Raw genomic sequence first — 13,802 nt, forward strand, 5'->3', positions numbered from 1 at the left:
GCGGCTTCTTGTGTTTGAGGGTGCAAAGCAGTGGATGTGACCGCAGCCGGCCGTTGGGGGCGCTCTCACCCCCGGCGCTGGGCTGGTGTCCGCAGTGCGCCGTCTCTAACTCTCACCGCAGCATCAGGTGGCTGAGGGTGAGCCTGTTGGAGGAGGCAGTGGCCTTGGACGAGCTGAGGTGCCCGGGTGAAGGCCACCACCGCTGTGGCTTCCTCTGCCTGGCAGGAGCACGGGGCAGGCGGTGCTCGCTCCATGCCGTCCCAGGGCCGTAAGGCGGCAAGCACGAGGTTGCATCTCCGGGGGGCGTTGGGGGCAGCCTGATGGGCAGGCAGCCCGAGGTGAAGCCGAGGGCCGAGGTGAAGCCGAGGGCCTCCACCTGGCCCTCCCTCCTGAGGTGTTTCGTTCCCGCCGTCTCTAGCCGTGAGGGTCTTTATTCTTTATTTCTCAGTCTTTGCAACCCTGGAAAAACATTTGCTACCTGGGTAACGTGGCCTGGCCCAGGGCAGGGCTCCATGTTACCTGGCTCCTGGGACGAGGGTGCTTTTCCTCCAGGCTTTTTGGCTTCGGCACAGCGCTTTCCTGGGGTCCCACTGCGTAGTTGCAGACCACCATGCAAGCAGGGTTTAGGGAAGCCTGGTGTCGTGAGAATGTTGACGGCGCGCGCGCAGGGTGGGGGTGGGGGGCTCTGAAGGCTTCCCCTGGGGGTGCTGGGTGGCTTTACAGCCCTTCCATTTTTAATTGCACAATAAATCACTCATTTTTAGAAGGTGCTGGATGGTGCTAAAGTTCACCTGGTCATCACTTCTACTTCCTGTTCCCTCCTCTCCACTTTCCAGAAAAAAAAGAAAAACCCTGCTCTCTGGCCTCTGGGGATAATCCTTTGATGGTTCCGAACCTGCACTCGTCAGTGCCTGGGGAAATACCCAGGGCATTTGCTGTGTTTCCGAGCTACGGTCATAGCGTGCAGTACGTAGCACACGTTGTAGGCAGAATCGGCAAGACAGGGGGTCTGCCCAAGTCTGTGGAAACAGTACAAAAAACGAGACATGGGCTTCAAACAATGTCTGCACTGAAATAAACTTACCCTTTAATTCCATTTCTCCATGAACTTTTTGAAGCCCCACCCGTATTTGCCGGATGTACCCCCTGCAAACCCAGGGAGCTCTGGTTCATTTCGCTCGGAGAATCCCCCGTTGTCTGGGGAGTCCACATTTCACCTTCCCGTCACTACGGCTGCAGCAAACCCCGACCCCCAACCCCGTCCTGTGCTGTTTACCAACGATCCCGTGAGGACAAGCCCCCTTGGTTATGCTACGAGGTTTTCTCCAGCATAGATGCTGAAAAGTGGAATTGGTGAGCAGGTGGTCTGTGATTTCTTATTTTTTTGACCCAGAAAATACATGCATGGAGTTTAAAGTTCCTGTCGTTCCAGCAAGGGGCGTTGAGCATATGAACAACGGCACAGGCCCCTCGCCTCCGCCGGGAGCGGACACCTGCCCACGCTCGCCTCCACGCATCCAGGAACAGGCTTAGGTTGCTACTGCTTGATTACTTTTCCCTTCGTCGTCTCTGGCTTCCCACACACAAGAACTTCTCTCTTCTCACCTTGCCCCTTCACACGTGCAGACATCCCCTTGGCAGCTCCCGGGAGCACCCGGTCGGTCTGGAGCTCTGTCGCTACACGAGGTTTGCCTCCCGCCCTTCTGCAGGCAGCGATGGTTCTCCCTTCCCCGTGGCGACATTTTTCTCAGTAAATCCTTTCAGCGGACGAGCCCGGATGGCAGCTTCTCCCTGCTTTGGGTCCTGGCCGGGGAGGTGCACAGGCCACCACGTGGACGAGGAGGGGCATGGTGGGGGAGTGAGCCCTGCCGGGAAAATGCCCTGACACCTCTGCCCGCACCACACTGACGTCCTCCTGGGCCCTGGGAAGCCTGCTGTCCCCATCTGCATAGCCCCGTGGCCTCCCAGCCAGGCCTGCGTGCTCAGCACGGCCTGGGGGCCTAGCAAGACTCTTGGCTCCATGGCCACGCCTGACTCCTTCCGGTCAGGTAGGGTGAGCTCAGCTCACCAGGTGCCCATTTGTCCCTCTTGTTTGTTAAGGGTCGAGAAGGGGGTATGTCGCTAATCGTTTTTATGATACAAGTCGTCCAGTCTCATGGCAATAAACCCCACCAGGAAAAGCAATCTACAAAGTGGGGTGCACGGCCCCCCTGTCTCTCTGCCCAGCCCTGTCCCCTCCAAGTCCTCAGAAGCAGCGTTGCCCTGGCTCCGGGCCACCTGGGACTAGATCCCAGCACTTGCTGGGTTATGTGGACTTGAACGAGACATCTAACCTTTGTGTGCCCCAGTTTCCCCACCTGTAAAATAGGAAGATGTCAGTGCTCATATCCAGTGCATCATGGGGATTAAATGAGTTAACAGTCATAAAGTAGCACAGAGGAAGCGTGTAATAGGTATCAGGAGTGTGACTACTCATGTGTTACAAACGATACATCAAAAAGTTTGTGGCAATTGCGACTCAGAGATCCATGGATAGGAGTCATGCTGTGAATCTGACGCCTGCAGTGCCAGCATTCCATGTGGACTCCGGTTTGTGTCCCAGCTGCTCCACTTCTGATCCAGCTCCCTGCGAACGCACCTAGGAAAGCAACAGAATATGGCCCAAGTGCTTAGACCCCTGCACCCATGTGGGAGACCTGGAAGAAGCTCCAGGTTCCTGGCTCCAGCCTGGCCCAGCCCCGACCATTGCAGCCGTTTGGGGAGTGAACCAGCAGATGGAAGACCTCTCTCCCTCTGTATAACTCTGCCTTTCAAATAAATAATCCTTTTAGAAAAATCCATTGGTAACAAAAAATTATTGAGATCCACGGATCATTTTTCCATAACATGCATCATAACTCTCCATGACTTTCCTGGAGCCCACTCCTGGGCTTGGATTTCAAGAGTTTTTCCACCAGAGTCCCACTGACTTATTGATTTGTTATTTGAGGGACTGAGACAGCTTCCATCCCCTGGCTCATTCCCAGATGCCCACAACACCCAGGCGGGGGCCAGCCAGGAACTCTGTCCACATCTCCAACACGCGTGGCAGGGAACCAAGCCCTTGAGCCGTCACGGCTGCCTCCCAGGGTGTGCATTCGCGAGGAGCAGGCGTGGGAAGTGGAGCCGGGGTCAAACCGCACCCTGGATGCAGCAGGTGCCCCAGGCAGCGTCTCAGCAAACAGCATCTTCACCCTCTAGCATCCTTTGAGCCCGGCGGCCCTTGGCCTTGGCTGCACATTGGCATCCCCTGGGGTCTTTTGGAAGGGGGGGGGTGAGGTGATGGGGCGCCGCGCCCAAGTGACTCTCCGTCCCTTCTCGCAGGACACCACGGCGTCGGTGCGCATCGGCCTGATGATGGAGGAGATGATCTTCAATCTGGCGGACACGCACCTGTTCTTCAACGACCTGGAGGTTTGTAGCCCTGGCTGATCCCTGCCGTGTTGAACCGCCCGCCTCCAGTCTGGGAGCAAAAGACGCTGCCTTGCCTTTCTTTCCTATTTTTTCTTTGAGAGGATTGAAAGGTTTGCTAGCAACCCCCTGGGAGGTCCAGACCATGGCAGCGGCGGCAGCTTATTGGAAACACGTGGCCGGCTGACCTGCCCACGGCCCTGGGCCATGCGGGGCCTTTGCTGTCCGCCCGAGCCGTGATGTGCACTGGCGGTTGTACTAATCCAATAAGGGCTGCGTCGTTTCTTCCTCCTGAAATTTGCTACTTAATAAGTTTATTAAGGCCAATTAGTGCGGCTCCTCCGGGGTCGGTAATAATTAGCTGTGGGCCAGGATGGAAGCTTTTGAAAACAGTTCCCATTCCCCTGGAAGGGTGTTTGACAAAGACAGCGCGTGAGCACGAGCAGAGGGAATGTGCCGCTGTTGAAAGAGGCGGCTCCCGGACAAGGTGCATGGGAGGTTGGGAGGTAGGAAATGGGGTGGGGGGGAGCTTGGAAATAGCTGTAACCCAGGTGTGTGCACCTGGCGCGTATCGGAAAGATCTGGGAAGGAGTTCAGTGGAAAACGCATTCCAAACAGAACTATTTAAGCAAAGGCAGAGAGACTAAAAAGCTGTATAATAAGGGTAAGGAACTGCACCCCCAAAAATCCAGGCACAGAGAAACGAATGCAGTCAACAGTTGATCTGTGAGCTTCCTGGTAGCCAAAGCAAAGAGGGTAATACAATGAATTACTCCCCTCTAGCGACCCAGCGGGCACCAAGGTTTGGTTGGTAAAAGGTTCAGTGTGAGGACCTAAAGCTTTGTAAATTAAGTCTGCATTATTGTTCAATAGACTTAAAGACAACCCAACATAAAACTGTTTGGGAAAGAACAGTTCCATTCATGCTGCTAGGAGTACGTCTCCCTGGGATCTGTGCAGTCTCGGGAGCGCGGCCGTGAAGAATTCGAGAGGCTGCAGACCCACGGCCGCCTGGCTGCCCGGGTCCGGCCGCACGGAGGCGTCTCATGGGGAGGAGCCAGGGTTTCTTCCCGGGCTGCACGGAGGAAGGTCCTTGCCGAAACGACCAGTCGTGTGTCCTGTCCGCTCTGTGAGGCAGCTTGGGCCTCAGTCTTCCCATCTTTACAATGGAATGAATGTTCTCCGCCCCACGTCTGTCTCAAAGGCGGGGTCCAGGTGGGAGCCTGAGGCACAAGAGAGCTTTGCCGTCATGGAGACCACAGGCGTCAGGGCCCCGGATGGACAGCTCAGGGCTTAGGGGAAATGGAGGCGGGAGGAACTGAGTTAAAAAAACACAAAACCCGTGGCAGCCGAGGCCAGCAAATATGTCTGGAGCCCAGTGTGGTCAAGACTTGGCTGGTTACAAACACCACGACCCAGCAGGCTTAGCAAACCCTGGGCAGTCCACTGCGGGTGGGCCCTTTGCCCGTCACCCCCACGTCCATCCCACAAGAGCAGGGGCCGCTCCGTCTGGTTGACCCTAATCCCCAGGGCCCCGGCAATAAACAACCAAACCAGTCCGTGACCAAGATGTTCATGGTAGTGGGAAGGATACGCTGAGACACGGGACACTGAGACACGGGGACAGCATTCTCCAGGGGTCAGGAAGGTCCCCTGAGGATGTGACACTTGAGCTGCGTGATGACAGGGGGTGGAGGTCTGGGGAGGTGGGACAGCAGGTGCAAAGGCCCTGGGGTGAGAACACGTGTGAGGTCATCAGGGATGAGCGAGAAGGCTCAGAGGCCACCGTGCGTGAGTCAAGGCCCAGGGGTGGCCAGGACAGGGAGACGAGTGTAGAGAGGGAGGTGCCGTCGTAGTCTGAGTGTTCGCTAAGTACCAGGCACAGCCGTGGGGCCAGGCAGCACGAAGCAGGGGGGACCACACGACCTGCTGTGTGGACAGCGTGGCAGTCGGAGCGGGAAGGGGAGGCGGGGAGCCCGGCGGAGAAGAGGGGGTTGGCTGCGGGAGAAAGACGATGCTGCAGGAAGAGGCGGGGAGCGGGGAGAGGCGGGCAGGGCTCAGGGCTCCGCCTGGCTCCCGCGCTAGGGAGGAAGGCGCGGGCGTGCGGTGCAGGGTGGGGGCAGTCCTCCTGTCTGGGGCACGTGGGTCTGAGATGGCTGAGACCCCCAGTGAGGAGCCCAGGTCAGCAGGCAGCTGCGCGGATCGAAGCGCCTGTGCGGTCCCCACCCCGGCCACGCACCAGATCCGTGTGGCTCTCGGCTGGACTTGTGGCACAGAGCCAGGGTTGCCAGCCCAGGTCTTTGGAGTCCTGCCCCCTCCCCCATCCCTCGCCGGCCACAGTGAAAGTCCTGCTCAGGGCAACCAGTTTGTTTTTGTTCCCTACGTGTTTTTCCAAAAATGTCCCCGATGCCAGGAGCCCCCGGGGCGCCTCTGCACAATTGAAACCACATTCCGCGCAGGAGAGTTCAAACTTACCCAAGGGAAAACACTGTGTGGGTCGGTGCAAGGCAGCCCCTAGGGGAGGCCGGGCGAGGCCGGTGCTCGGGGCCGGCTCCTGCACCAGCGGGGACAGAGTCAGAGCCACTGCTTCCTGGAGCCAGCAGCGCTGCCTGGGAGGGTCCACTCCTGCACCCTGCGGCCTACAACCAGGGAGCAGAGACGGAGGAGGTGAGGCAGGTGTGCTGTGGGTGGCTGGGAGACAGCAGTGCAAAGGCCCTGAGGCCTGGTCAAGGTTGGCAGGTTCCCGGAGGAGGCCAGGGAGCAGGAAGGTGAGCCATCAGGGCGGGCCCTCTGTGTCATCACCGGCTCTGGTCCCTGCTAAGGGCGACAGGAAGCCGGTGAGGATTCGCGTTGCATCCCTGGACTCGTGGTCCACAGGCTCCCTCTGGCTGCCTGGGGGGGAACAGACCACGGTCGGCGCCCAGGGCGGAAGCAGGCGTCTGCCTCCCCGCTGACAGCGGAGTCTGAGGGACTGGGCAGGGGTGAGGCAGTGCCAAGTTCAGCAGTTTCTGAGAATGTCCACTGTGGTAGCCACAGCCGCACTAGAACCCTGGCTGTGCCCTGGAGCACGGAGTTATTCACCGTATTTGATTTTAACTGATTTCAACCTACGCAGCCACATGCAGGTGGCAGCCACTGTATTGGAGGGCACGGGACCTTGATGTCGTGGTAGAAGCGTCACCTACTAGACAGGCAGCCCAAAGCCTGCCACCTCCGGCGGCCACTGTCGGGTTCTGCTGAGGGCCCCTTTCCTGGCTCACAGGCAGCTGCTTCTCCCGTGTCTTCACGTGGCCTTTCCCTGGCGTGAGGGTGGACAGAGAGAGGAGAGCGCACGCGGGCTTATCAGGACACTTGTCCTACTGGGAGAGGTCACACCCTCACTTAGCCTTAATGCCCCTGTTAGAGACCCCGTCTCCAAACGCCAAGTCGACCCACAACTTTGAAGAGAGCACAAAGAGTCAGCCTGTAACACTGATCTACAAATGGGGAAACTGAGGCACATAGTGGCTGAGTGAACAGCCCCACGTCACCTTGTTGGCCGTGACGGCATTTGGATGCAGGCAGCCTGGTCCTGCGGCCCTCGCCCTCACCCACTGGGCTGTGCGGCCCATGCCGGGCCGGGCTCAGAGGAGAGGGAGTGTGGGGAGGGCTGGGGTGGCCGCAAAGCCTGGCAGAGGGTGGAGGAACAGGAGGGGGAGCCCCAGGGAAGTGGGGGGCAGCCTGGGTGGGGCCGCACCTTGGTTCTCTGTGCGTGTGCAGAACGAAGCTCACACACGCAACCACAGCCAGCGTGGGAACTCCCAGCACCCCTTGCTCCCCACAGAGACAGGCAAGCACCTGGCAGGGGCCAAAGCTTAGACGAGGGGTCTGCGGGCGTTTCCAGAAAGGCTGCCAACGCGTGTGGACAGGGAGAGGCACGGTTGGGGCTGAGAGGAGGCCCGGCCGGGAATGACATGCCCAGAGGCCAGGGAGCTGCCGTGCCCTGCTCAGCCCCACACAGGACCCCAAGAGCCACCTCAGAGGGCAGGCATCCCCCTGGTAGGGGTGGGGAAACTGAGGCACAGCAGGTCCTCTTACCTGCGGCTGCCAGGTATGGAGCTCTTGTCCGGCCCCCGACCACACCCGGGAATGACCCCGCTGAACCCTCACGGCCACCTCGCATGGACAAGGGGTTTTCATGCGCCTTGGACAGGTGAGATGGAGGCGCGGAGAGGCGACCTTCCCGGGGCCACACAGCAGCACCGTGATCCCAAGCCCAGCTGACCTGTTTACCCTGCCCAGAGGGTGGACGTGGGAGAAGGGCCACAGGTCCGCAGGGTCTTTCCTGAGCCTAGGAGGGGCTTGGGCAGAAGTTGCCCCCGTGGGCCGAGGAGCCACTGGGAGACGCTGCCCGAGCTTTGGGAAGGCTGTGCAGGGGACTCGAGCAGCTGGTGTCAGGGCGGAACGCGGCTGCTTGCCTGACACACGGGCCGGGCCAACGTCCAATGTACGGCCCTGGAGCTGTCGCGGAGAGTAACAGTCCACCGTGCGCGCTCTGCCGGCTCGCCCAGGCGTCCTGCCCGCCGGCCTTCCCCTCCCGGGCAGCAGGCCCCTCTGTGCCTGGCCCAGGGCAGCACTGAGCATCGAGTGTAAGATAAACAGCTGCCAGGATGGGCCAGGGAGTCCAGCTGGGCCCCCTGAGGGCCATTTTTCTGAACTAGATTTGTCAGCGATGTCCGTTCTACAGGGCGGAAAGTCATGGGACCCGGGACCGAACCCCAGCCGGAGAGCCGGGCACCCTCGCCTAATCCGAACAGGTGTCAGCGGGTTTGTCCCTGAGCCCGCGGCGCAGCCTCGCAGCGACCAGAAGAGGAGTGTCGGCTCTGTGGGGTGCAGGCAAAGCGTGATCCAGACGGAAGACTACAGCCTGGGGTCACTCGCTGTGACAGCAGGGAAATGAGTCAGGCCCAGCGAAGAGGAGGAAAAGGGCCACGTGCGGACGGACAGAGGACGCGCACGATGGGAGTGCTTTCCGAGACACTGCTGTGTGGGTGCGAGAGGTCCTCCGTGGTGTAGCTGGTGCTGGTGTGGTTTGCTGTGCCAGGACTGGGTCTTGGATTCACTCCTGGGCTTTTCCCAGCAAAGCTCTTCAGTGAGGGGACGCAGGTGGGGGTTCTGGAATCTCAGGTGTCTGAGGGGAACCAGGGGCGTGCAGACCCACAGAAGAGCGGTGCGAAAGCTGCCGCTGGCCAACGGGAGACGGAAGCACGCACCGTGCTCGCCCCGGCACTTTCCCACCGCGGGGAGCCAGGGGCAGCTAAAAGCAGGAGTCCAGGGAACGCGACCCACAGGGTGTAGAAGAGCAGACCCAGCCCGCAAAAACCCTGACGGGAGCCCCGCAGGCTGACGAGAAAGGACACGGGACCGTCGCTTGTCCAGCAGGAAGAAACACAGGCCATCCATCGATAAAGATCACGACGCAGGCCGAGCGAGGGTGGACCAGGACAGACGCTGGGACGCCGCGACAGCCTCCTGGGACAGGGCAGGGGGGCCTTGCGCAGGGTCAGGTGGTTTTCTCCCGCGCGCCCCACGCACCCCACACGGGAGCCCGCTCCTGCCCTCACACCGGCTCTCAGCGTCGCTTCTCCGCGCCTATTCCAGCAGTCAGCTTCCTGTTGGAGCCAACCTCTGCCCTCTTGCCTGGGACCCAGCTCCCTCCTGGGTGCCCCGGGACCCGGCTCACTGTGCTCCTCCGGTGTCCCAGGATCCTCGCACTCGCCTCGCATCCCCACAGCGATGCATCAGACCACACTACCAGCTCAAACTAATGAGAGAGAGAGAGAGAGAGAGAGAGCGAGCGAGCGCATCATCCAGAATGGAAGGGTGAACATGACTTCCGATCCAGAGACATTTCACTTGCTGTAATGAGGAGAAATCGTGCACACGTTGTTGTTCCCCTGAATTTGTCTTGTCTTCTTGATGACCACAGTTAGCCCCCGGGGAAATACAAAATAAATAAACCGAGGGCTGTAAGAAGTCACTGTTGTTAAACATGTGTCCCCTCAAAAAGCTCCAGGGTCCGCTGGTCTTAAACACGAGTTCCAAGAAGCCTTGGAGGAAGGAGCCATCCCGTCCCAGGCAGAGTGCAGGGTGAGGAGCGCCCCCCTGAGACTAAAGCTGGGCGTGGGGCATTTGGCAAGAGGGCAGATCTGCCGTCGGGGGGGGGGGGGGGAGCGGGGGGAGCAGCAGCTCCCAGGAGACCAGCAGGAGCTCCCTGCAGATACCGGCCGAGCTTCCTGGCCCCCTGCAGAAGAGAGGGGACTGGGCTGTACCTGTTTTCTGAGCACCTGCCGCTTGCCTAGTAACACAGCCATGAGCAGACGTATCAGCCGCGTTTCATAATTTAAATTTAAAAAGAGACCTCGCTGTGTCTCCTGAGAGGGCCCAGAAGCTAGGGCACCCCTGTAACACTGTGCACAGCCCACGTGGAGTGGGGCCGACGCCACTCTGCAATGCAAGGAGCCGGGGCCCCTAGGGATAAGGCTGCTTCTAGCAGCCGGGCAGGAAATGCATGAGATCAGTGCCGGGAATTAAGGAGGCGCTCCGAAGTCCACAGCTGGGCGACGTCCGAGGGACGTGGGATCCACCACAGAGCTCCCAGCGCCACGTCGGGAACGATCCGGCTAATAAACGAAAGAACATAACCCTGGACTCCGACCCAGAATAAAGTACGTGTGCAGGGGCCCGTCCTCCCGCCGTGGTTCATCCGCAGTTCCACGTCCAGCACTTCCAGTTCCCGGTGGTCAGCTACAGCCCAAAGATACCACGTGGAAAATTCCAGAAATAAATGCTTCCAAAGTTTCCTGCCACCTGCCAGTCTGAGCGGCGTGATGAAATCCCGCAGCCGTCCACCTGCGGCCCGAGCCGTCCCTCGGTCCAGCGTTTCCAGGCTGTCTTTGCCGCCCACCTGCCCACCGCTTTGTTGTCATCTCGATGGTCACAGCACTTGTGGCAGCACCACAGCGTTGTGTTCACGTCACCCCGACGTCACTTCCTGATGGCCACAGACTGCGAAAGCCGTGAAGAAACGGGGCCCCCGGGCAGGAAGCGTGGCAGGACGACAAACACTGGCCCCGTGTGGCAGCCCTGCAGGGCACAGAGGGGCGCACCTAGCCTGCTCTAGTGCAGGGCTCGGCCTGAGCCGGATCGGGCGTCCCCATGGGCTCTCGGGAGGCGTCTGGCACCACTGCTGTTCCAGGCCGAGTGGGGCCTGTGAGCCCCGACAGCGGTAATGATAGCCGCCGCCGACTCCAGCAGGGAGGCACCCTGTGGAGGGCTTTGCTGTATCGAGTCACCTCATCCTACGTCCCCGGTGAGATCAGCACTGGTCAGTAGTTACACGTGGGGCAGCCGCGGCTCGGTCGGTGAAGTTCAAAGCCTCGGTTAGGGTTGTCTGGTTAGAGACGCAAAGGCCGAGTTCACAGCCAGGCCCCAGGAACTGTGCCTTTAGCTGCCCTCCGCTCAGCCTCCCACGCAGCACTGGAAAATTGGTAATGGCTATTTCCGTGGGCCTAGGGTGCAGGGAACAGAGAAAGTTGTCCGGGTGCGGTTGGGGGAGTTTTTACAAAGGAAGCGACGTCAGTAGAGCCTTCTACAGGCTTTAGATGGAAAGAGAAGGGAAAGGCATTTAAAACTGGGACAGCAAATGCAAAGGCCCTGTGGCAGGAGTGAGCACGCCAGGCGGCCACTGCAGCCGCCGTGCAGCGAGGGCAGCGGGCAGGAAGTGAGCAAAGGAGGTCACCGGGGCCGGGGGTCGCCGTGAGGACGGGTGGGCAGCCCTCGCGGGGCTCTGAGCAGCTGAGGGACGCGCTGCTCCGGCTGCAGGCTGGAGACTGGGCTGGGAGGGTGGCGGGCAGGCAGGAGTGGCCGCAGGGACACCCAGGAGGTGACTGCACTGCCCTGGGTGCAAAGGGCCAGAGGACCAAGGATCCGGCTCTGCAGCCCAGACTCCACCTCCCCGCTCAGTCCCCCCGGCGTGTCAGGGTAGCCATGCATGGCACGGTGGCTGTGCCAATAAAACTTTATTAACAGGCCAGATTCAGCCCAGGGGTCTCAGTCTACCGCCCTCTGGTGCAGGCGGGCCATGGTGGAGCAGTGCAGGCGGCGAGAAGGGCTCGACCTTGGGCGGATGGTGAGGGGAGGTCCAACAGGACTTGCTGGTGGACTGGGGGGAGGTAGGGCTGAGAGAGAGAAGCAGGAATGACCAGGACACACGCGGTGCCCGCCCACAGCCAGGCGTGCCTTCGGCGGCCAGTGCGCCCACAACCAGAGGCAGAAGGGCTCAGGGTTTATTGGCTTCGTCTTTGCCAGCGATGAGGTCAGGGCCATCCCTGCAGCCCCAGGTCTGCCCGAGGCCCGACTGAAGGTGGTGACCCTGGGTTCTGGGGCCGGCTCCTCCTCCACCTCGCCAGGGAGCATCGAGTGCGTCGCTAGGGCCTGTCCCGACAGAGTAGGCAGCTTCAACCCTGGGCCCTGACCCGTCTCGTGGTTCTGGAGGCCAGAAACCCAAGATCATGGTCGGGCCTTTGCAAGAGCCGTGGGGGAGAATGCTGCCTGCTCCTGGCCGTCTCGGACCGTCCTCGGCTTGTGGGTGTGTCCCCGCCTCTGATGTCATCACAGGGCTTTCTCACTCTGTGCGCGGCCACTTCTGGGTCCAGCTCACCAGTGGTCAACGTGACGTGACCATCTGCTGAGATCTGTCTCCTGCTAAGGCCCCATGCACAGGTGCTGGGAACAGGCACCTCCGTGTCTCCTGGAGTCACAGCGCAGCTTGTGAACGGCACGGCCCACACGGCCCTCTGCCTTGGTTTCTCCCCATGAGACAAGCTGACAGCAGTGTCCCCTGAAAGCTACAGGCACTGGGCACTGTCCCGGCACAGTGAGCATGCTTGGTAAATGCCCACCTCTATCCAGCGTCAGGTCTCTGTCTCCACGCCAGCAAGACATTGTAAAGTAACGGTATTCAGAAGCAACAGGTGCACACAGGACCCTCAGTCCCCCGACCAGCGCCTCACCAGGGAGACAGCTTCCACAGCTTTGTTGGGCCCCCAGCCCACCCCCAGGGCCCTCCCACCAGACACGGGCACCTCCAGGGCTCTCTGTCTCCAGTTCCGGGTTCTCGGTGAGGAGCCAGAGCAAATGCTTCAAACAACGGGCTTCTCTCACGCAGACCTGCTGTCACTCCAGGCGGGTCGCTCGCTAGCCTGTGTCTGTCGCGCTGTCCAGTCTCCCCCCAAGGCGACACGTCCCCTCCCGGTGACCATCACGGGAGCCCTAGGTGGTTGCCACTCCTCCCTCCCCCAACGGCGGGTGATGCGTCTCCTTGCCTCAGGAGGCCTCTGCAGGTGATGGAAAGCCACAGAGCCATCAAGGCAGGGTCTGCCCTGGGTCAGGGCCCGGCCACGCCACGCCACGCCACGCCACGCCACGCTGTGTCAGGGCCAGGGAACCCTCCCTTCGTCTTTGCCAGTGGGTCCCCCTCGGACCCCTCCCCCAGGACAGTCGCACATGAAGGTGTCCCCGCGGGGTCCTCGCGGCCCAGGCCCCCTCCGTCTTGCAAGGGGAGAGGGAACAGAGGCTCCCCCGCGTCGTCCAGCTCCCCTCCGGGCGGCTCGGCGGGTAACTCGATCCAGGTCAGCTGGCAAGCATGAGGTAGCGTCTAGCGGAGCGTCACGGTATTTTATGAAGTCCGAAATGTGATCGCTACTGTTGTCGCACTTTAGCGCCCCCAGCAACCCCCTCGCAGATGAGAAAGCCAGAGCCTCCCAAATACCTTTCCCCTGACATCAAGGAAAGCCCAGGGAACCCTGCCCAGGGGCCCGAGCCCCCGCGACCCCCGGGGCGGCCTCGGGGAGGGGGGGTGGTTTCCAGCTTCAGGCAAAGCAGTGCCGGGGTGGAAATCCGCCGTGGGCTCCGTGCTCCGTGGGCCTGGGTCTGTGAAGTCCGCAGCATCACTGACACGAGGGGGTGGCCGGCCCAGGCTCCTGTGCCTGGTGGGCACCTGTGGACCCGCCAGGGACTGAGTCACCAGCACAGGTCAAGTGCAGCCAGGCAGAGGCCCCGGGCCACGCGGCCACAGTACAGGAGTGCAAGCCCCACGTTGCCGGGGAAAATGCCTGAGAGCGACTGAGAATCAGGGAGAAGGGCAGAGAGAGGGCCCTCGGTCTACAGACGGCCGCGCTTTCAAAGGTGATCAGAGAGCCAAGCAGTTAAGACACCCATCCCTCGTCACAGCGCCTGCGTCTGCGAGCCAGCTCTGGCCCGACTCCAGCCTCCTGCTAATGCGGATCCTGGGAGGCAGTGGTGATGGCTCC

The 13,802-nt window shown here is 60.8% G+C and overlaps 1 protein-coding gene across 3 annotated transcripts in view; it reads left to right on the top strand.

Moving 5' to 3' along the window:
• Nucleotides 1–13,802, top strand: part of EYA2 (EYA transcriptional coactivator and phosphatase 2) — a 208,932-nt gene that overhangs the window by 181,016 nt on the left and 14,114 nt on the right. For all 3 annotated transcript variants that reach the window (XM_062204297.1, XM_062204298.1, XM_062204296.1), the window contains one exon: nt 3,364–3,453. In XM_062204297.1, coding sequence (XP_062060281.1) covers nt 3,364–3,453 — 90 coding nt within the window. The remainder of the gene's footprint in view (nt 1–3,363; nt 3,454–13,802) is intronic.

The sequence above is a fragment of the Lepus europaeus genome, chromosome 10 (genome assembly GCF_033115175.1).
Source record: "Lepus europaeus isolate LE1 chromosome 10, mLepTim1.pri, whole genome shotgun sequence".
In the NCBI taxonomy this organism is placed as follows: Eukaryota; Metazoa; Chordata; class Mammalia; order Lagomorpha; family Leporidae; genus Lepus; species Lepus europaeus.